At 41.6% G+C, this 22,359-nt stretch overlaps 2 protein-coding genes across 4 annotated transcripts in view; one reads left to right on the top strand and one right to left on the bottom strand.

The window, feature by feature from the left end:
- Nucleotides 1-490: 490 nt before the first annotated feature.
- Nucleotides 491-3,669, top strand: mrpl2 (mitochondrial ribosomal protein L2). Its single transcript, XM_085478180.1, has 8 exons — nt 491-580; nt 915-1,005; nt 1,100-1,271; nt 1,923-2,064; nt 2,144-2,259; nt 2,341-2,451; nt 2,552-2,625; nt 2,708-3,669. Exons 2-8 carry the CDS (start codon nt 934-936, stop codon nt 2,915-2,917), a joined length of 897 nt encoding a protein of 298 aa, XP_085334306.1. The 5' UTR covers nt 491-580; nt 915-933; the 3' UTR covers nt 2,918-3,669.
- Nucleotides 3,670-5,036: 1,367 nt separating this feature from the next.
- The window catches only part of LOC146695770 (phosphofurin acidic cluster sorting protein 2-like), a 47,355-nt gene continuing 30,032 nt past the window's right edge, over nt 5,037-22,359 (bottom strand). Inside the window, exons 5-25 of one of the 3 annotated variants that reach the window (XM_085478176.1) lie at nt 21,090-21,247; nt 19,721-19,817; nt 19,461-19,541; nt 19,090-19,149; nt 17,488-17,639; nt 16,279-16,372; nt 15,320-15,403; nt 13,568-13,734; nt 13,275-13,407; nt 13,044-13,148; nt 12,681-12,787; nt 11,411-11,565; nt 11,216-11,326; nt 9,917-10,019; nt 9,261-9,293; nt 7,635-7,677; nt 7,488-7,530; nt 7,139-7,277; nt 6,778-7,001; nt 5,928-6,041; nt 5,037-5,816 (exon numbers count right to left, since the gene is read on the bottom strand). In XM_085478176.1, the coding sequence (XP_085334302.1) occupies nt 5,701-5,816; nt 5,928-6,041; nt 6,778-7,001; nt 7,139-7,277; nt 7,488-7,530; nt 7,635-7,677; nt 9,261-9,293; nt 9,917-10,019; nt 11,216-11,326; nt 11,411-11,565; nt 12,681-12,787; nt 13,044-13,148; nt 13,275-13,407; nt 13,568-13,734; nt 15,320-15,403; nt 16,279-16,372; nt 17,488-17,639; nt 19,090-19,149; nt 19,461-19,541; nt 19,721-19,817; nt 21,090-21,247 (2,319 nt within the window). In that variant the 3' untranslated portion in view covers nt 5,037-5,700. The remainder of the gene's footprint in view (nt 5,817-5,927; nt 6,042-6,777; nt 7,002-7,138; nt 7,278-7,487; nt 7,531-7,634; nt 7,678-9,260; nt 9,294-9,916; nt 10,020-11,215; nt 11,327-11,410; nt 11,566-12,680; nt 12,788-13,043; nt 13,149-13,274; nt 13,408-13,567; nt 13,735-15,319; nt 15,404-16,278; nt 16,373-17,487; nt 17,640-19,089; nt 19,150-19,460; nt 19,542-19,720; nt 19,818-21,089; nt 21,248-22,359) is intronic. The other 2 variants (XM_085478179.1, XM_085478178.1) reach the window with 2 other exon arrangements.

Here is a 22,359-nt window from a genome sequence, read left to right as displayed (position 1 = left end):
TGAACTTCGTCATGTAATGATTAGCAGGATAAAATTTATGCAATATTTTAAATGAGACTTCCTTCACTTTATTCGTTACCAGATACTTGTTAGGAATTGTCCATACTCTTTTCCAGTTAATGTCACTGACAAAGAAATTCCAATAAGAGACCACATGTGGGATAGTTAGAGATTCTGTCTGGAACAAAGCACGAATATTCTTATTACTTTTACTGTGGTTTGTTAGACAGATTCTTCCTATGTGTGAATCTAAAGGGTTGGGGAGAGAAACAGATGATATGCAAGGTTGAATACCTTTAAAAAGCATTATAATACCCGTAGGTATTGCATCAAATAATATGGCATATTCTTTGGGTGTGGCTGGAAATTTATAGGTGTTTAAGAATTCTGAGTAGGACATGAGCTGCCCATTAGGATTAAACAGCTGATTCACTAAAACAATCCGTTTCTCAACCCACCACATTCGACGCTTCGACAGACAGGACACAGCAATACATACGTCATCACTGCGCGACATCGCGTGCAGGACTGCGAAGGACGCAGAAGAGACGCTCGGGATGAAATAAGTTAAAATATAAAGGTTAGTCGAATGCTACGGTTAGGTTCGGTAATATCACACACTTGACCTCAGACTAGGGGTTAAATAAGATCTGTTCATTAAAACCGAAAAGAAACGTTACTGAGCTGATGGAGCTGTCTTTGTAGAGAGACGCTAAGCTAGCGGTGGTTCACGTTTGCTTGTCATTTGGTAACTGAAGATATGCTAAGCAGAGCTGATGCACATATGCAACCACCGATAAAAGTCAGGCGAACTATCGATTATGTGACCGATTTGTGTCAGCTACAGTCGGGGCCGAAAGCAGGAGAAATGTTAGCACTTACTTGATTTTAAACACAGTGTCTCCCTTCACCAGTCTGCAGGTCCTTGTTGTGATGGCGCTGTCGTGTCTAACTCGAGCCCTGCGCTCCCTGACTCTCTCCCAGCCCGCATTGGTCTCCTCTCAGGTAAAAACGCCTCCTGCCTTGGTCCTGTCAGCCATATTTAGACAGTAAACATGACATCAGGAACAATCTGAGCGGCTCTTTTTGGTGTTGACAGGCAGCTGCATGGAGTAAGCTGGGAGCTCAGGTGCCCAGTAGTGCGGTGATCCAGTGCAGAGGCTTCCTCACCACAGCCTCTCTGGAGCAGAACAGGGTCAGATGGAAGCAGAGGGAGAAGTACACCATCAGGCCTATCGGAATGAAAAAGACAGGAGGCAGAGATCACACAGGTAAAGTGCAGTGGTAAAAAAAAAATAGCTGTATGTTCACAGGATGTTTTTGAGATACAGCCACATAGGGGTTTGTTTCTCCTCTCCATAATGAACCAGGGATCTTTCCCTTGTTTTGCGAATATGTAAAGCACTACACTATGTAGCCACTGTGTTTAAAACAAAAAGATGCCACTGAAGTCAGAGTTTATGGTGGCATTTAAATGCTGCACATCTTCTAGTTTATCAATGAGGACAGAGAAAGCTTTTTATGGTGAAATGGCCCCTTAATGCCTGCTCCCTCTATACCCAGACATCGGTGGATGCAGGGGGTTCACACTCAGAGTGGAGTGAAAGTCACGTGAATTCAGACTGAGGTCACACTGCAAAAAAAAATCACATTTGAGTCAGTGCCTGTAGTGTGAATGCACCAAAGAGACTTGTCTTCAAAAGAACAGATTAGATTCAACAGATTTTTTTATTTTTTGTAGCAGTCTGCTACAGGAAAGGTTTTGTTACATTTTGTAAAACACATTTTAATAGAAACCTGCCTGGTGCTATAGTTAAAGTATGAAATTGTGCTCAAGGTAAAAGTTTGAACTCCTGTGTAGCCTCAGAATTCAAGGCTTGTGGCTTTCTTTCAAGCGTTTGCCGCCCTACTTCCTTCTACAGGAAGAATACGTACACATGGCATTGGCGGTGGTCATAAACAAAGATACCGGTGGGTAGACTTCCATCGTCTACGGTATGAAGCCAACAGAGAGGGCCAGCCTTTTGAGGAGAAGGTTGTTGAAGTGCGATACGACCCGTGCAGGTGAGACCACTTACTGCCCGGAGTCTAATGTGTACGCTCAAAGTACTGAAAACACTAAGCTGGGTTTGTCTGCGTGCAGGTCTGCTGATATCGCCCTGGTAGCTGGAGGTGAGCGAAAAAGATGGATCATTGCAACAGAGAACATGCAGGCTGGAGACATCATTAAAACATCTGGGGTTATTGGACGCATGGCAGGTACAGGATCCAAGTTTTTCAGTTGGAGGTTCGTCGGCCTTCGTAACCTGTATATCTAATGAGAATTGTTTAATTTTGCAGTTTCGGCCAATGAGGGAGATGCTTACCCGCTGGGGGCTCTTCCTGTGGGGACGCTGGTGAACAACCTGGAGTTACGACCTGGGAAGGGATCAGAGTATATCCGGGCTGCAGGTAACCTACTGTACTGTATCCCTCACTATGTAAGCTGCTGGAAGGCGAGGTTGCTCAGAAAAGCTACTAAAGTGAACGCTGTGTTTCATTTGGTTTTCAGGCACGAGCGGCGTTTTGCTTCGTAAAGTAAATGGAACGGCAATCGTTCAGCTTCCTTCAAAGCAGCAGGTTCAGGTGAAGTAATCTGGAATAGGATTACAGCCGCTGTTAAAGACACGTTCAGTTTGGCTAAATGCTGTCTCGTAAACACACACAGGTGCTGGAGACTTGCATGGTCACAGTGGGACGCATCTCCAACGTCGACCACAATAAACGGATCATCGGCAAAGCCGGGCGCAATCGTTGGCTGGGCATCCGCCCTTCCAGCGGCTTGTGGCAGAGGAAGGGAGGCTGGGCAGGGCGCAAGATTAAACCGCTGCCTCCGATGAAGGTCTACATCAACCTGCCCTCAGTCTCAGCGAGCTAACACGGCACATGTTGGACATGTTTAGCGGATTGTAGATTTTTTTCTTTGATCCCTTGGGATGAAATCTAACGTTGTTCTGAGAAATAAATCTAAATAAAGACGAGCCGTTTGTACAGAAGATTAAAAATTTTTATTAAACACAACTGCTTGTGAGAGCATGGAAAGAAACAATATAAAAATCCAAAACATATTTACATCTATAGTAAAACATGCAGAAGTAACCCATATTTTTATTTTTTTTAAGATTTTTTTTTTAGTGGTAAATTTAAAAATACTGTCATGTCATTTAAAATAGGGTTTGTGCAAAGACACTGGGTGGCATTTCAAGTAACCGGAGCAATGAGATGGCATGATGTAACTTTAGCTAGATCAGGAATAGAAGGATCAACGCTGATGATGCGTTCTTTTGTTTGTGGTGCTAAATCACGGTGGCAAAGTGAGCATGCCTGCTCATTGATCCAGCCTTGTTTAATGCCCCCATGCTACCTCTGGATTTTGGGCAAAAAAAAAAAGTCTTGAGGTTACATACATTGAAATACACTTGTTATTTAGTATATGAAAAGCTAACCCGCATGACAAATTCCCCTCACATAACTCTGCCGCTGTTAATACTTAATGCTGAAATATTTAAGGTTCGGTTTGCGCTCCTGACTTGAAAGAGGGTGAACTCTTCAAAAAGCAGGAGACGGAATAACTTGACTGTACAAGTCACAGGCAGACACGTGTGGTGGAAGCTGTAAAACAGACCTCAACATTTAGTGGCAAAAAGGTTACGTAACAAATGAGCCATGATGGGGTTTTCAGACCAAACATGGCAGTTAAAGCCATCAATGTAACACATCATCCCTATGGTTAAAAAAAGAAATCAAGAGCCTTCTCCTGACTACAGGTAGTGGTTTAAATTCCAAAAGTAACACCTAACACTTTACCTTGAGAACCAAAGTATGTCCCAATTTGAGCTACAATGTGTGTAAACCCATATGAAAGTGCATCAGGGAAATGTATATGAGGAAAACATACCTAATAGTGTTTGCATTGTACTTCATAGTTATGAGTTCTGGAAATATATTTGGCATTTATGTCAAGAAATAAAGGTATACTATTTGTGCTTTCAATTTAGTGGAAGAGGGAGGGGAGTTTGTGATTCACAATAGTATATCTTGTACATGTTTATATACAATGCTAAAAAAAAAAAAGCCAGCCTATCAAAGCTTGTTAAGTCTTCACTTTATAAAAAGCAACAACCTCATAGAGAAGGCCCTTTGTCCAAAGGTTTCCTATTGCAAAAGTTTCACGTAACACTACTCAGGAAGTACCATCGAACATAGAGCACACCTACACAGACACACGGGGGGGGGCAGTGACTTGGACGTCAGGCAAGACTCCATACACTTGTAATCATATTTCCAAAGCGAGTCAGCACTTGGCTGTCCCCTCCCTCCGAGTCAGACGGACTCATTTGTAATATTCCCTCCATAGCCTTATGCAATGCTGAACCCTTTCAGTAACGTGCACATCCAACCACAGTGAAGCTGCAGATTACACAATTGTAATCACTTAGAAATGTTTAGATTTGGCTAAATGTGGAGCGCTAACTGGTGAATTTGTCTCAGAAATCGTAATACTGATCTCCGCAGGGACCACAAACACATCACATATACAATTTGAGTTTTCACTTTGACATACTATGAAGTTAGGCCTGGCCAAGATACTCCTGTGACTGGACTGTTTAAAAAAATAAAAGGACTCGACTTTGGCACATCACTGCACAGTCTAGTTTTTGCTAAGTTACTGCAGGTCTGTGACAGATCTGCTCAGGTAAAGCTGAACACAGGGGCGACCACGTTTAACCACAGAAATGCTGAAATTCCACCTGGAAGGTCGAATTATGTAAAGGCGGAAAGTATAAAAAACAGCACAACAGCTCATGCAATCGCAACTAAATTTGGCATTTCAGCTGTGGGGAAATAAGTAGTTACCCTGCTTCTAAGTGGCTGTTACTGTACAGTTTGCATGTACACCAACAGCAAAGGGAAAACATCTGCATTAATAATAATGAACTGATCTGATATTCTGCTTACACGTAACAAATGTGTCATAGCTACATTCATTATAGCTACCTTCAAATACATTGCTCGACTTGGGTTTTTTTTTTTTGACTTGCTTTAGGTATACAGTGTGCTTCAAAGCAACGAGGCAAAGAACATTCTGTTCCTTCCTATAAAAGCTTTACCTTACTGAGAAAGTAAAGGGACGAGTAAGAAAACTGAGCAGTGAGTTAAAAGGATTCCATCTAGATTCACAGCAATATTCCAACTTTCAACAACGAAACACAAACACGGTCTCCAACAACCTCACGCACGCCACTGCACATCACCATCACACTCCTCCATTGTCTATAGAGTAACAATAAATGTAGGATTTCACAGAAATAATAAAATGTTAACAAAAACAAAGTGCAAACACAGCTGCCATTATCGAAATGTGGCAAATTGTCAAAAAACCTCAAAATACCTCCGAGGCGGTAGCGCAAATATTACAAATTAGTACTTGTTCTGTTTTGTAGTGTGTAAAAAAGAAAAGAAAACAACAGCAACATCCAACAACATCAAAAACATCAACATGAAATTTTGTCTTGAACGTGTGAGTCTGTGAGTCAGTAAGATTTCCACAGGAAAACTATTACTGCCGGGAGGAACGAGGAGGATGTCGGTTTTTCTTCTAATTTTCTGCAGCCTCTCGCTGAGTCGGGTAGAGCCGAGAGATTCTGGTGGCGCCCGGGGTCACACGGGCTTTGTGTAACCGAAGATTCCCACCGGGAAGTGTTTGACATGCGTTGGCCACTGGGCAGCGAGCTGGAAAAACTTGACGTCATTCCACTCCACTCCGTCAATAGTTACTAAGGGCAGAAAAGACAGAGCTAAATGCACGAGAAAAACATGATGGCTACGCTGTATTATGAACACAAGGTGGCAGTGGAGCTCCAACAGTGGAGGCTCTCAGCTCTCACCTCTCAGCATCGTGTGCTGGTGCTTGGCTGTGCAGATCAACCTGCTGATACCATCAATCACTTGGCTCTTAGAGTCCAGCTCTTTTTCCTTCGGCTTCTTGCTGAGAAAAATCACTGGGAAGGGAGAAAGAAGCAAAGTCATATACAAAAGAGCTAAAAAAATACTTTAATAATGAGAAATCCACAAAGTTTGGTTTCACAGGTCATGGAGGATGCTGCTGCATTACTTGCACAGAGCCTGCTGGGAGAAGCCTCATAAACTGCCTCAAACAATGTCGCCTGAGTCAGCATCAGAGAGCGCTGAACACTACAACATTTGGACCTCTGTAGCCTGCTTCACATCTCTGCTGGAAACCACAAACTTGATTTGACATCAGCTCCTCCTGGTACAACACACCCAAATAAAGCTACGTTCAGCTGCTCCCTTATTTCCCAAGAGTTCGCCACAGTGGATGTGTCCACATGTTTCACTTGGCATAAATTTCAGTCCAGATGCCCTTCTTGACAAAACCCTCCCATTTATCTGGGCTTGTGACCCCCTGAGGCTGATTTGTGTTTCCTCCTTGAACCGCCAATCTTTTTGTGTACAGCACATGTGACTCTGACTCAATATAATTGTATTTTCAGTAATCACGGCTATAATTTGGAGAAAGAAATAGAAAATGTGGAATAAATGAGGTAATCTATCTGGTTCTGCCTGCTTTGGTTTTTTTTACTGTTCATTGTAACTACAACAAGAGAGTGGAGACTAAAATTTCAAAGAGTGGAGAAAAATAAGCAAATAAAACCAAAAATACAAATTTGAAAAAGATTTTTTAGTAACTTCTATGTGCAACTCCTCCAAGTGTACCTTTTTTGTTCTTCTCCTTAGTAACAACAGTCATAGCCATGCTGGGTGGAGGAGTGAGTTCTCCGCCGCAGGGAAGGCGGCTGACTTGTAGTGAACGGAAGTTACTCTTCAGGGTGTTCTTCAGTCCTATGTCTCTCTTCTCGCCCTCTTTCTTCTTCTCGGGGCCTTGCCATGTCCAGTAGTCCACTTGCAGCCCCATCACCTCACTGCCCGAACATGGAGAGCTACAAAGGGAAACAAACATGGCTTTGCTTTGGTTTGTTTGTGGTTTGTTCATTTCCACATCCGTTTACCCTGAAAGCTACAGTGATGTGGGCAATTATGAGTAGTTGTTTTAATAAGAGACGTGGGCTTTTCATACCCAGCTCCAGACAGGGTGGTGGACACAGAGGGGGACTGTGGGGGCGTGCCCCCGATCTCCTTTCCATACGGACCGGCCGATGGAGGCGTCGGGGAGGACAAGATGCTTGTGTTGCCTCCCATGGCATCATCTGAGTCCACTGCAGATTTAGGGGGGGAAAAAAAATCACTGTAAGTGAAAACTGTGCCTAAAAAATATTTAATGCTTTCCAGATTATGCCAACTCTTCCTATAACTGAATTAAGTAGGAAAAGAGGGCTTCTCTCTTTATTTTCCTGGTCAGTATCCTGTGAGTAAAATCCCAATGACACTAAACTGATAACACATCTTTAAAAATGTGCTTTTCTTACCTGAGGTCGAGAGGCTTTGTTCCACAATCCCAACTTTCACTACCTGTAACAAAAATAAGAGCCAGTGTTAAAGAAAATATTCAATATAGAATGAATTAAAAAAAAAGTGCAGGACATGTTTGCATGGTAAACAAATGTGTTTCTTACCCCAATAAATGGCACAAATTTCTGACAGGAGTCCTCATCAGGGCTGTGAAAAAGAGCGAGAACAAAAAGAATCTGTGAGTTTGACCAACGGTGGGTCTGAAACACTTTCAACACTCCAGAGGTGCACATGAACACTCAATGGTCCTGGAGGGCAGATGGCTGTGGCATGGCCTGCACCATGTCCCATCACAGCGGAAATGGCACATGACTGGCTTGGGTGGAATGGGATCATCTCGGGGAGTCACGATACAATGAGATGAATGAGAGGACCTGCTCCTTACAACCAGAAGAAGACGGGGAGGTGGGGTCTCTCTTGTCAACCAGGACGATAACAACAAGTGTCTGCTTTTAAATACACGACTGTTTTGGATCTGTGCAGTAACTGTGTGGCTGCTTTATGTCCAAGATTACATGCCTATCCAAACAAACAAAAAACAGGATGACAGTCAACATCCCGTAAAGTTTGAGGCACGCTCAGGCCCATGATCAGAGTGCAAACGGTTAGCACCATAGTTCTGCAAGTGTCCAACAGTGACACTTTTAAAACAAGTCACTGATTCTTCCTTAGTCTTTAATGAGCTTACAAAAATAGTCTGCTGCAACATCAAACAACACAAGAAGCACTGCTGGTACCCACTCCCATACGCATATGCAGGACAACACTTCCCAAACATTTTAATGCCTTGCTTCATTACACAGAATTCCAGTAACATTATCGAACAACTACATCAGGACTGAACTGCACCACCTCTTTACTGTGTGTCAGGTCATTCACAAGATCCTAATAAAAAACATCTTATAAAATATGGACATGCTAAATCTACTTGCACTATTAAAACTTGAGTGTGTCAACTCGTAATACCCACGTATTATTTCTAAAAAACATCTGCCCGACAGGAAGCAACTCGACTGTAAGCACAACATTCAGGTATCTGAGCACCACTGTGAGCTGTAACAAACTTCCAAAAATAACAATTACAAAATAATCTTAACTGTCAAGCTTTTGCATACAGGCTTTGCTTTACTCTGTTGTGCACACAAAACGCATTTGTCAGTAGTTAGTATCATTCATGCAATTCAGAACACTAGCAGTGTTATTAAGAGTTCAGTTTTAGTTGTTCGAATGGGAATGTAATTTAACTTATACTGTGTTGTCTCTGTTCACATCATCAGCATTTTTGGTACATTTTATAGATTTTAAAAGATAATCTGAAAATGTTGTGAAACAGTGTTTAGGTGACAAAACAGCTGATCTTGTGACTGATATGGAGTTCTTTTGGCCCTGCAGTAACAGTTGCATCTATAATAAAACAAGGAGCGGTTTTAAGTGTAGCATCATATATACATATATACTGTTAGATATTGTAAGTCAGCAAACCATCCACGCTGTGAATATTTATTTTAAGGTTGTTAGGCAAATCGTCACAGCAACAACACGGAGGACAAAGTAAGAATCAAAGTCATACCAAACCAAAGACACACGCTGGGACAGAGTGCCAAGTGAAGTTACAGTGAGTATCGAAAGTGAAAAGGGAAATGTTAAGACACAGCAAGAGGAGCTCAAGCCAAATGGAGAAGGGAAAATAGGGAAGGGGGGGGAAACGAAACACGAGTTGAATTAGATACCTGATGTAAAAATCAAAATACAAACTTCTTTTCCTTGAATGCAAATCAAAAAGGGGGGAAAGGGGAGGAGAAGGAATGCAACAGCATTAAAACTGTGTTGTATTTAGTACCTTCTGACCAATAGGAAGCCACTCTCACAAAGAAGGGGGAAGGGTTTGGTCAAATCTCAGAAAGAAAACAAGCAAATGCACAGAGAAATGCAGTGGACTGTCTCTGTCTGCAGATGTGACTGTGAGACACCTAGACTGGACTTTTTAACATTTTTATCAAATCATACAAAACCTACAAGTCCTGCTTTCATTCAAGTCAAAATAAACAGAAGTGAGTTTAGTGTGGAAACTGAGCTGACGCTCGCTTTGTGTGTTTAATGCATGTTCTTGCAGCTGCATGCTTACATGCACATTCATCTAATTATGTTCCTCATGCAGTTTTAGCTGATATTCACTACAAGTGCTAGTTTATGATGGGCTGTCAATGCAACATTAGTTCAATGATTCATTTTTTGGAAACATAGAAGAAAATTAACATCAGAACTATCAGTTACGAATAACTGCAACACAGACTTGCTTAGAGCACAAAAAAAGCACAGATGCATGCTCAAATACAGAAAACATTGGATGAATAAGCCACGACTTCAATAAGCACGGTCACTTTACCTCTTCTGCTTGTAGGTGAGCATGGCTTCTGAGATGGGAAACTGGTGGGACACGTTGGCACCGGCCAGATACTGAATGATTCGTCCTGCTACATCTATGTTATCTTCAGGGAGCAAAGAGATAGATTGTTAACAACAAGCCTCTCCTGTTTTATGTCTTGCTAACAAGCTGACATTTGATGCAAATGGTAATTTTCACATAGAGCGGTGTGCTAGGGGACTGTGCATTCATCATTCACATTCCACTGAATTAAGGAGATGGGGGCTGCTGAGTGTAAAATGTGATTAAAATGTGGGTGAAGTCGACCGTGTGACACACGGGATAAATTATATGTCAAACAAAATGCATGTGGGGGTCGCTCGTATCTTGGGGCGCAATTTTTTTTGGCAACTTGAAATATAGACTTGAGTTTTAATCAATTCATTTTGACCTGTAGCTTCTCGGCACTTAATCGACTGAGAACACTCAAAGTCGGTCCTATTACAAACTGCCTTCAGTGTCGGGATCACACCTTATGTTAAGAATAAAAGACCTCTGCTCTAGATCTTTTTTGTTTTTTGGTTCAACCCAACTGCTTTGAGATGATTTAACACCATGTGTAACATTGTGACTCTTGCACCTTTGGGGATTAAAGGGAGGGAATTAATAGGTGAGGATGGGTGAAGATTATCAGGCATGTTTGGGCAGAACAAGTGATAATGGAGGAGTTGGATTGGAATAGAGGCTTAAGCATGGATTTATGTGAGCCATTTTATGTAACATTCTCACATAGTGAGAGTGTAAAAAAAATATATTCAAGGCTTAAAGTTAACAAGAAAATCCTAAAATAAACATCAAACACGCAAATGTCTTCGATTTGGCTGCTTGGATTAATCCTACGGATTCCTACTTTATTGTTTCAGACTAATTAGCTACAACTGGCACACAGCTGGGAGGTTTAAAGCTAAAATCGTTGGAGATGTTGGAAAAAGTTGAAACAAACAAACCCAAAAAGGTTATGATGATGTGCCTTTTCAAAAACAACAACCTCTGTTTTTAATATTACAATGTGTTAGAAGCTTCGGGGTAAAAATGAGAATAAGACTTCTGACAGTCTGGCGGTCTTCTTAATCAGCAGCAGGCAGTTTAAAGGAAGACGGAATAATGCCATGATCTCAAACAGGATGTAGCTGTCTTTTGCAATTGGAAGAAATCTCTTTCTCCAATTCATCAGCCCCTGACCTCTGCTCCCACCCAATTTCTTTCCCTTTCAAGTTGGCTGCACATAAGAAATGCAGACACCAGAGCTGCGTGTCCTACCTGAGGCGGGCCGTTCTGTCCTGCAGAACAGCTCCCTCCACGCAGTGTCCATAAAGATGCTGTTGAACCGGCTGTCAAAAGAAGCCACGTGCTTTGCCAGGGGATGAGAGCCTGTGGAGAGGATTTTTATATATAAAACAAATGCTAAAATTACAGAATATGCCTGTATGGATTTCGTATAAATCAATGAATTACCAATGGGGATCACCAGGAAGCGTATGTAACTCAGCCAGTCAGGAGTCTTGTTGGCTAGCTGCTCCACAAAAAACCTCAGGATGGTGCTGAGGTAACTCTGGTCACCCGCCACCGCCACCTTCATCGTCGGTGGTGTCTGTGCATTACAGTTACAGCTGCAAGGGATAAAAAATGGAGACAACAGATGAGTAATTAAGAGGAAGACTAAGATCCAACTTCTTAGAAATATGGGTCAGAGCATGAGTGTGAGAGAAGTGACAGAAGTCTGAAGCAGAGATTTATTTCTCAATAAGATCCGTCTGGTTTAAAACCGGTCTTACCTTTTTGGGAAGCCAAAATACGTCATAGGCTATAATTTATTAGGTACTTGCGAGTATCTACAAGCCTTTCTAGAGCAAATGGCACAACATTTTTTAGATCCTACTCCTACAATAATAAACCAAAGACCAATTCCATCTTTAAGTTAAACGACAAAAAAAAGAAAGAAGAATAAATTCAGTTTAGCCAGGAAAAATTCATCAAAAGAGTCTTAAACCCGCAAATAATTTCAAGTTTCACGAAGCTCTTTCTAAAGCAGCAATCAAACCCTAAAAGTACTTACATGCTGTAACATATAATGGATCATCTTAAAGAATTTCTAGGTAATGTCAAGAGAGATTAAAGCAGAAGAGAATGTTGATACATTTGGTATTAAAAAGACAAGAAAGTTGTGTTTACTCCAAGTGACAACATCTCAGAAAACATCACTCTGTTAGCGGTGGCACAGCACTGAGCAAGCACGTTAACATCAGCGACATGCGCGGCTCTGCGTGACGTTGCCCCAGCTGGAGTAAATGCGTTGACTGAGGAGCAGGTGTCTAAAGCGCTAAAAAGTTGCAGTTCAGCTGAATAAGGGAGAAAAACATGTTTGACAGAAGCAGTACAGCAAACCGAGAGAGCCTCGTCTCCCACTGACATGACATCCTGAGGAGATGACAGCCGAGCAGGTGGATCCAGGAAACAGAGAAGGCAGCTGAACTTAAGCTTTTCATGAGGAAACGGCCGTATTTTGATAGAATGGGTTCACGCACAGTGAGCGCTTTAGCAGCATGAGCAATACCATCCTGGAATTATCTAGTGAGTAGCCATCAAACACATATAGTTCGGTGAAGATTGGCTCAAGATAATGAGATAAAAAAAATAAAAAATAAATAAACAATAAAAATCACGCCATCTGATGGGCTGTGTCATTCAGCCAATGCGTGTGTATGTATGCATGTATGTGACTCACAATCTCTGGATGCGAGTAACGATGGTGTTGAAGGCAGCCTGAACATCTGCAGCAGAGCAGGTTGACACAATGGGCTGGCTCTGTTCATGGAGCAACTCGGCTACATACTGCACAGAAACACACATGAGAGGGACACGATGAGTTAATGGATATACCAGAGGCAGGGTTGGAAAAAAGAAAAAAAAAATGCTACTCGGAAGCACACACACATTTTTTTTTGTATTTTCCTCTTTTTGCAACACTGTAATGTGTGCATGGGTAAAAATAAGCCCTGTTCTGCATGATCCGTGTGGTTCTATCGCATGTATGAACAAATGAAAGTAAAGGAATTCATGATTCAATGCTACTTATAGAAAAACAGACCTGTCCTTGCCACTCTGTAGTGTTGATGAGAATGATGCTCTCTGGTAAGCGTTCGTCAGAGATGAGAATCTGGTTTAGTTGGTCATAGACGGACTTCCTTGGAACCTTTGACACAAATTAGGAGCGCAAAGTATGACAATGACACAAGTCAGCACATTTCCACTGGACTGAAAAGAAAAAAAAAAGTGTAAAGAACAGAGTCTGATGCTCGATCCTGGATGCGTTGTCTACCTGCGCTATGAGTCTTGAGTCTGGGGAGCACTCAGACTCCATGCTGCTGGTCCTGTCGCTTTGGGCCTTGGAATTCTGCCTGTCTTTCATGGAGGTGCTGCGAGGTCGTCTCTGCAGCTTGTTTTCCACTTTACTGAGGCGACAACAAGCGAAGAATAAAATATATGACAGTCAGGAAGAAAAAAAAGAACCTAATGATCCGGTTTATAAGAAAAGCAAATTAACAATTAAAGTAGACAAACATTAGATCTATACTGAATGCTTATTCCCAGATGTAGTCATCAGCACTTTACCTGGGAGACATGTGGTTTTGGGACTCAGTCTTGCAGAGCTTGCCAACGGAGCAGGGCACCCGTTCAATGTTAACATCCCAGCTGCTCACCTCCCCAGGCCCTGGCCCGCTGTCGTCAGTCTCTGGCTCCTGAACCAAAAGGGGGGGAGCAAAGATGAGCCAAGAGGGCTGTAAGAGGACAACGCTAATGTTTATCAAACACAGGCACTGCAGGTTTGCAAATGTTCAAGACAATCAATTTGAGAGAGAAAATCTAACTCAGTCATACTACAAGATTAGTGGAAAACAAAAAATAAAGTGCAAATAACACAAGTGCATTTAACGTCACGTCTTTTTCAACATTTCAAAACTGTATAAAACAATATGACAGTTCATTTCTATTAACAACGAATATTAGCTGGAGTCATGCATTAATAATAAATTAACCAGGGCTCCATGATCCCAGGCCTATGGAAAATAACAGCTAATTTGTCTCTTCTGTAAGTTACAGAGCTCAGTTAAAATACTTAAAAGACTGAAAAACAAGACCAAAAAAAAAAATTTAAAAATCCAGAAGAAAGATGCAAAAGTACGTTTCAACCTGCAGGGCTGAGTCCAGCCATTTGTCACATTACAATTTGGTTGAAACAGAGCTTTTTCCCAGCAGCCGTTGCAACGTGAAGAGAGCAGGTAAGCATGTGTTGCTAATTAAAGCTTTGTTTATCAACTGTTTCATGTCAAATCGGCTGCTGTCAGAAAAAAGCTCCATACGCACTCCATGGGCCAATGAGCTTCCCAGCAACTGTCTCCTGGCAACCAAAATTTTCACCTAACGTTTTATTTGTGTGTCTACAGTAACGCTTTTCTATGTGTCTGCATAGTAAAGCACACAATTAGAAAGTACTTCAAAGTTTGGATCAAACCACACATTAAAGGCGAGTGTCAAAATGTCCAACATACAGTCAAACATATCATTCCTGCATACACACTTCCATATGCACATTAAAAGATCAAGACCTTTAAAATGAATATTTCCGATTTTGAATTTTTCTTTTTTAAACACTCGCAGGTATTGCATGGCATCTCCAATTCAAACGGCATCAGTTTCTCTTTCTGTGGTTTTGTGTGTAGCCCTCCTGCTGCCAAGACGAGAGTTGAAAGAGCAGAGGTGGAGGGTGAGGAGCTAGAAAGATACTGGCTTGGTGAATAACTGAGCTCATTTTTTTGAGGTTTGAGATAATGGTGTAAGCCGACCATGACATACGAGATAAAAAAGTCATGGTCTCTTAGCAGGTGGCTGGGGAAACACTGCTCCTGCAGCTTAGATATTCAGTTTGAACTCACTCAGTGGATTGGGGTGGTGAGTGGCTCAGAGGGGCGGCTGGAGCTCGATGAACAAGGTTAGACCGACCCGACAGCACAAGAACAAAAACAAACACAAACACCCCTCTTTCCATCCTCATCAGTCAAGATTTATCCAGCATGAAGCTGCCTTGCCTGCTCTGCTGATCCATAATGGATGACTATGCTGTTTAGTTTGCATGCCCTCGCACGCTCCCTCCCCTCTTTTCTTTTTCCCGGAAAACAACTAAGACCCACGGGAGCAAAAGGGCACTCAAGTGGAGAGGGTAGGGGGTTGGAAAAGAAAAATGTGAGAAAGGGATGCTCAAGGGTATTAAGTAAAAGAAAAAAAAAGAAGGAAAGAAAGAAAGAAAGAAAGAAGTGGGATAAAAAAAACAAAACAAAAAAATGTATGACTGTTCCAAAAACATACCCCAATGGTTGTGTCTGTGACACTGTCATCCTGATATCGCCCCCCTTGTACTTTACATCTGTCCACAGTGAGAAAGTCTCCACTCTGGGGGGTAAAACACACATGCCAACACATTAGATCATTTTAACCATGAAGCTCACCTTTCTGGTGAAAATAAAAGCTCCAAATGGAAGTGCTCATGTCATAATTAATGAAATGCAAGATTTGTAACCGACCAGTTTTACAGGGTAAGTATATATAAATACCTCACCTATAGTGCCTGTACATTTCACTACTGCTTGGTGAAATATATATAAACCCCAGAAGTGCGCACAAGAGGCACATTCCTGTTTTTAATTCTCATCTTGTTTGAACGGCTCTTGTAAAGTGTGATTTATTTAAATATTAGATTAAATAGTTTACATTCTGGCAGCAAGACATGTTTATGCAGTTCGACTAGAATGTAGTAGCCTGAATTGCTCTGGGCCATTTTATTACACGCCAAAATGGATTCCCTGATATTTATAAACACCTCTCGCTCTCTCGCCATCACACTCAACGTGTCTCTCTTGTTGTTCAGATGGGCCATAAATTTCTGAGTAGGAGTTCAGGATTGCTCCATCCAATCTTCTCTCTGAGAAATGGGAGCATATTTGTGTGCAGTGATGGTGGTGAAAAGGTCATTTTGTGTCAGACCCTATAAATTCTGAAGGACAGCAGGACCCAGTCCTTTTCTGCCAGGGTCCACATGGCGGACATGCTAAGAATATCTTCTCTCTAGTATCCTTGGGAATCCCTGAACCACAATATGAACAGAGGGCTGCCAGGAATTTAAACACTGGGGCAATACAGGGGAAAGTCTTTTACGTAACACTGTTTATAAGGACGTCTAAAATAACTGCGAGGCAGAACTTTATAGATAAACAGTGCAACTCAAAGGCAAAGGGGTCTGTTCATAGAGTTCGTGCTAATCAACTCACAGGGCATGACATCTCTCTCTGCTGACTTTTTTGGCTGTGGATGCTTCCAATTTCTGTCTGCGAGCTGGAGTGAGACATCCCTTCAAAAAACGGCCTAGAAGCAAGAGCAAATATTTGAATTAGACAAGAACAAACAGTTTAAGTAGGGGAAGCCTTCGGATTGATCGAAACGTTTGCTTTAAGATGTAGTAAAATGGGCATCAAAGTAAGAAAAAAACATTTTTGAACTAATAAAGCAAAATTCATATTGCTCTTGTCCATACTACAGGTGTCAAACAATTACAGTGTAGTTTAGAAAACTATGAACCTTCAAAGCTACGTGCAGTCAATAGTCCGAAAGCCCAAAGCATATTTATAAATCAATAACATATAAATTGTCAATCTGTTGATGTCAAACCGTCCCTGTAAACATCGACTATTAAATTGATGTAGCTTCCAGTTCACAGTTCAAGCCTCACCCCTTTGTTCTTCATTACAGCCTGCAGAGGGCAACTTCTCCGGTTACCAAAAGGCATCCAATTGCATACAAGTCAAATGGGAAACAATGCTACTTCTCACTTTATTTCTGAACTCAAGCACTTCCCTTATGAGTTTATGGTCTTGGATGTAGCTTAAAGGCTTATTTTATACAGCATAAATACTAAAGCAGCATATGACTTAGGATGTGGCAGGTCAGTACCACATGAGCGAGCAGTACTCTCATGTTCCCAGCCAAATCCTTGGAGATGGTGAACATATCTGTTCATAAATAGGGATGATCTCAATGACTGGGCATCATAAAGGACACTGCAGCAGGACAATGACCCTAAACACTGCAGTAAATCTACAACAGAACAGCTTCAAACAATATCTGCTTTTCAGAGTGACCCATTCAGAGCTACTGAAACTACTACTACGTGGAATGACCTAGAGAGAGTCACTCATCCTAAAAATATATTACTGAACTGAAAACAGGTTGCAGAAGAAGAATGCTGGTCTGACCTACAGACACAAAGTATCTGTCATGGTTACTGCTGCTAAAGGTGAAGAATAAGTTCAAGATCAAATCACAGTATAAAAATGAATGGGTGCTTTTTCCCGACAATGTATATGCGTACTTTTCGATCATTATTTAACATTTTTAAAATGTAACAGTTCACCCTATAACCACATACAAACTTTCAACTATAAACATTTTATCTGGAAAAAAAATATGAAAGACAGACATACTTGAGTTTGGGCTTAGGAGTGCTCAGGACACTCTCATTGTCCTCCATCTCTGGCCCACTGTCACTCTGATTATACACCTCTAGACTGTCATAGAGTAAGTCCAGATCCTCCTCAACCTCCTGTGTCTGGTCTACTGGGTCAGAGTCCAGGACCTGCCACACAGGATAGACACATCATCAGTATCCTGTAATCAAGGATTTGTAATTATGGCCATGGATTAAATAAGGGCAGGGTGTTACTGGGTGCTGTGCATAAACTAATCACTTTCACAGCTGGAGTAATGGAGCTTCAAGAATGAATGAGAATAGTGAAAGCTGTAAAACAAACATCTGTATGTAATATATATATATATATATATATATATATATATATATATATATATATATATATATATATACACAGTCCTGCCTTAGTTCAAAGAAGAGCTAATAAAAAGTGAGCGTTAGCGAAGTGCTAAGATGCTGAGCCTTGCTCTACCAGCTGCACAGTGGAGATGTATATCATAGGAACTACACACAGCCAGGCTTGTGGACTAATCAGGTGATTAATGCCACTCCATAAGTGCAGGAGCTGGCAGGGAGCAGACAAACACAGTCTGTCCCCTCTCCTCCTCCCGGCTATGTATTTATAGAGCCGCAGCCACAAGAAGGAGATTAGCGACAGGGAGCGTGATTAAAAGATCATCGGGCCACCTGGAGCTTCCAGAACCATCCAACAACCCCCCCCCCCCCCCCCCCCCCCCCCCCCCCCACACACACACACACACACACACACACACACACTGGCAAAAATGCTGGTGAAAGCAGCACTAGGTTAAATATCTCAGACAGAACTTTTTAGATCTTGATCACATATAAACGAATCCCCATTCAGTCTGAAAACCCACATAACTTGTTTTTATGAATAGGATTTTTCGAAACATGCTCGCTGATATAGTTATTGGATTGCTTGCAACACAAGGAGGAAGAAAGATGAGAAACAAGGCATGTTCCAGGTTTTCCCTATAGATTTCTTACAGTTCAAGGATAATATTTTCATCCAAAGGGCTTAACACAGATTATGCACTAATGGACATGTAGGGGTTGCTGCATACAATTTGTCAATGTCCTGCTGATGACCTGATTACAAGGCATTATGCTGAGAGACATTTATTCATAACAAGAGCGCAAATCTAAATAATACATTTTGTATTGCATTAAGTAGTAAAAAATAAGATGGTTAATGGATTCCAGATATAAATCGCTGCTAATGGAAATGTGCATCTGTGAGGAGAAATGTAATGCAGCGTAATGATGCTTGTAACCCTGTTGTGGCAGTGATTTCTCTACTGGTGATTGCCCTCTAGTCAGGAGCACATTAGCAGTGATGTAACAGAATGCTGCTTAGACAGTCAATACTGAGATTATTCCGTCCTGCCTCGAGGGTAATTTACTAAATGCAAGTTTCACAGCTGACCTCCAGAAGATTTCATAAGAGAAGGACAGAAATTCCTGGGGGCACAGCGAGGAGGATGCTGTATCCCTCATTTGCTTTGACATTGAACATGTTCTTATGCGGTGTCAGTTCAAACAAATGCAATTACCTTTTTTTTTTGCAACTCACCTCATCGGTCACCTTGAACCTCTTCAGCAAGGCCACAAATTTCTGCTTAAAGTTAGGTTGCTGCAACAGAAAAACAGAAAAAAACCCCACATGCAGTTACGAGAGAAGGATTAACAGAATAGAAGGATACCAAGTCACAGTTAAATAAGCACGATAGCTCCACTCCAGGTAACTGTTCACTGGATGCCATTTTAGCCACTTCACTGGGTTCATTTACACGTCTGTCCACATTGTCTTAATGGCCTGAACAAGGAACACAGTGTGTGCTTTCCCTTAAAAGCTTGTAGAGAAGCAAACACAGGTTTTAAGCTATTCACAAAGTGACTGCTGAGCATGGAAAACTGCATACAGTGGAAAAGAAAGCTACTAACCCTAGTCATGGAAGTGGTTCGGATCATTTTCCTGCGGGCCTTCTTGGGCTTCCTGACCTCGTCGTCCTCATCGTAAAGATCCTGAAATAGAGAAATTATTAAAATCAATTTCTCTTATATTTTTATAAACAAAGAAAAAAAAACCCTCTCTACTTCCTGAATAACATTTGATGTAGACTTCTTTTGTTTATATGGGAGATTTTATTTCTTGGTGTATGTACTATACATTTGTCTGGATCTAAACATTCTCTGGCACGAACCTGGCCGTGAACTGCGTCATCACTGGCTTCTTGCTCTGACGAATAGCTGTCGTCATCGTCCTCAGAATAGTTATCCATATCTGGGGAGCGGTCTGAGGTACGCCAACCACACACACACACACACACACACACACACAAACAAACACATTGAGGTATAAGTCTAGAGGAATATATCTAGGCTAACATTAGCAGCATTACACCAAAAAGGTTAAAATTTAAAGTTTTGAAAAGACACATCTTTTCTAAAAGTTCAAAAGACAGAGATACAAAGTGTGAAACAATAATCCAAGATGACTGCAATATCTAATAAAACAATGGTTCTGGTTCTAAAAATTGTTCTGGTCAGGAATTTATTAAGTGAAACCTCCTAAACTTAATGTTTAACATGGTTTTCTTCACTAAATATTCTTCTTACCCTGCCAGTGCAAAGCATAATGTCTTACACATACCAAACTGCATAATGCTAATAAGATGTAAATCAGGCTGTTATTAAATGTTTAGTCCATTTTTCACACATATCAGGGTGAGGCCAAAGGCAGTTTTACATTTTGTGCGGGGAAGGTTTTTCAGTTTTCTGCCTAATGTTCTTCTGTTTGTTAATAGTAGACTGTTTCGGCTACAGGACAAGAATAATGGGCAAAATATATGAGAATACAAAAATGCACGGAAAAGCTCTTTTTGTTTAGTTTTCAGGTCTAATGGTTAATAAATTCTGTGTCATCTGAACTGGACATCATTTTAAAGAGGCAGTTTGTTAGTTTGACAGCTGAGGGCAAATCAGGTGATGGAATATCTTTACTTTTTATTTTTTTGGTAAATGTTAATGCAGACTTCCTTTTGCCCGTCAAACATCCTGTTCTGCGTTCCTAGGTGGGATGGATGCTATTAAAGATCACTGCAGAGGAGAGAAAGGCAAACATCTTTTCTTCCCTCAGAGTGACACCAGTTTAATACTTGGTGCATGAGCTCATCTGTTATGTTAGAGCGGCCTCCCTAATAACATCCAGAACAGCGACGGATCAGCACAGCGGGATAAAAGCACGGAGTCCGAATAGGGCCCAGTATTTCTCCTCAGTCCAGAATTAGAGTTGTGTAAGGTAATAGGCCCTACATCTGTTCAACTCTCAAATCAACATTACAACCATAGCTAAAGAGAATAACATATCCTTGGCCACAGCACAGCCTGGGATTAATAGAGTTTATTCTGTCCTCAGTTGGGAAATAGGAGCCATGTGGAAGGAGGGAAGAAAGAGGCCTGAGTAGGGTGAGCTGGCTAAAATTACAAGCAGAACTTGGCTGGGCAGCATGGGTGCAGGCCTGTCTAACAGACCCAACACAGGCAGGTGAGAGATTGCTGTGCCCACCTGAGGTTTTGGTCTTGCGGCCAGCCTGGCCGCTACCATCCTCGTGGTCGATGGGCTGGCTGGAAAGAGAGTACACGCTGATCTCCGCCACACGCACTGGCGCCTCCTTTACGTTGCTATGGAGACCCAGAATCTGTCCTCCGTCTGTTGGGTGTTGCATCACCTGGACATAGTTCAACATTGAGGCCAGGAATAATTTTTTAGAATCCATTCAAATGACAGGCTGAAAATTGAGGTATAAAAACCCCCACTTTAGTCCTTTTTTGTCCCTCACTGAAAAGTTCCTTATACCTTTCTTTTTTTAACGTTTTTGCTGAGACTTCATGACTTCGATACTTGCTATGCATATCAATCTTTTGGAGCTACGCTGGAGCAGGAGGGATCAAATATTGAAAATACAAACATTTTTCGCAGCAGACAATCAGGATGGAAGAATTTGTCTCTTTACAGAGCAGATAACGATCCCTCAGAGATCAAAATGGCTTCTGCCACACTGCTTTACACCAACTGACTACAAGCAGACAGCTATGCTACCTCTAAATAAATCTTCATTAGCACAAAAACTGAATGTCTAGAGGAGCCAAGCCAATTTGTGCATATCACCCAGACAAACAGAATAACACAGTTTACATAAACTGTTTTGAATCAGATGAGAAGGAATGAGCTTTCGTTCCGAGCTCCATCTGTGGGGTGCTTTCAATATTTCACTTGATGAATTGCTGTACAGAGAGTGGGCTCATTTTGCTCAAACGCTGACAGGGGTGCACTTTGAATGTTCCATTCAAAGTCCAATAAGCGACTTCCTCCTACACAATGCTTCGATAGTTTCAGAATGAGGGCACAAGAGGGTTTACGCCACAGCAGATGACAACGCAATTACCCAACAGCATCCAATAATGACCTATCTAGCTTTATTCATAGAGGTCTGGGAGTTGCTTCATTGCAGCAAGCACCAACAGCACAACAGCTGAGTGGTATTTTAAAATACAATAATGCATTAGTCTGTCCATCAATTGCCGTCCTGGGGCTCCTGCTGGAAAATAACTTTGGAGAGGCACATCAGGTGCTGTAATGAGAACTGTCACCTTTTTCTTTCTACAGATAAATGTAGAACTCAATAATTATGTCTAAACCTAATGGCAGTCTTGAAGACGCCCCCCACCACCACCACCACCAAAAAAACCAAAACAAACCAAAACAAAACAAACACCCCAACCATGGAGCACACTCGGCTTTGTACAGTTTTGAGGGGATGACAGTTATTGATCAGTGATC

Source organism: Copadichromis virginalis, linkage group LG13 (assembly GCF_057382275.1).
Source record: "Copadichromis virginalis isolate Kocher_CV1m ecotype Utaka linkage group LG13, C_Virginalis_male_GT1.1, whole genome shotgun sequence".
Classification (NCBI taxonomy): domain Eukaryota; kingdom Metazoa; phylum Chordata; class Actinopteri; order Cichliformes; family Cichlidae; genus Copadichromis; species Copadichromis virginalis.
The sequence above is the reverse complement of the archived record's forward strand: the minus strand, read 5'-3'. Positions and strand labels throughout refer to the sequence as shown.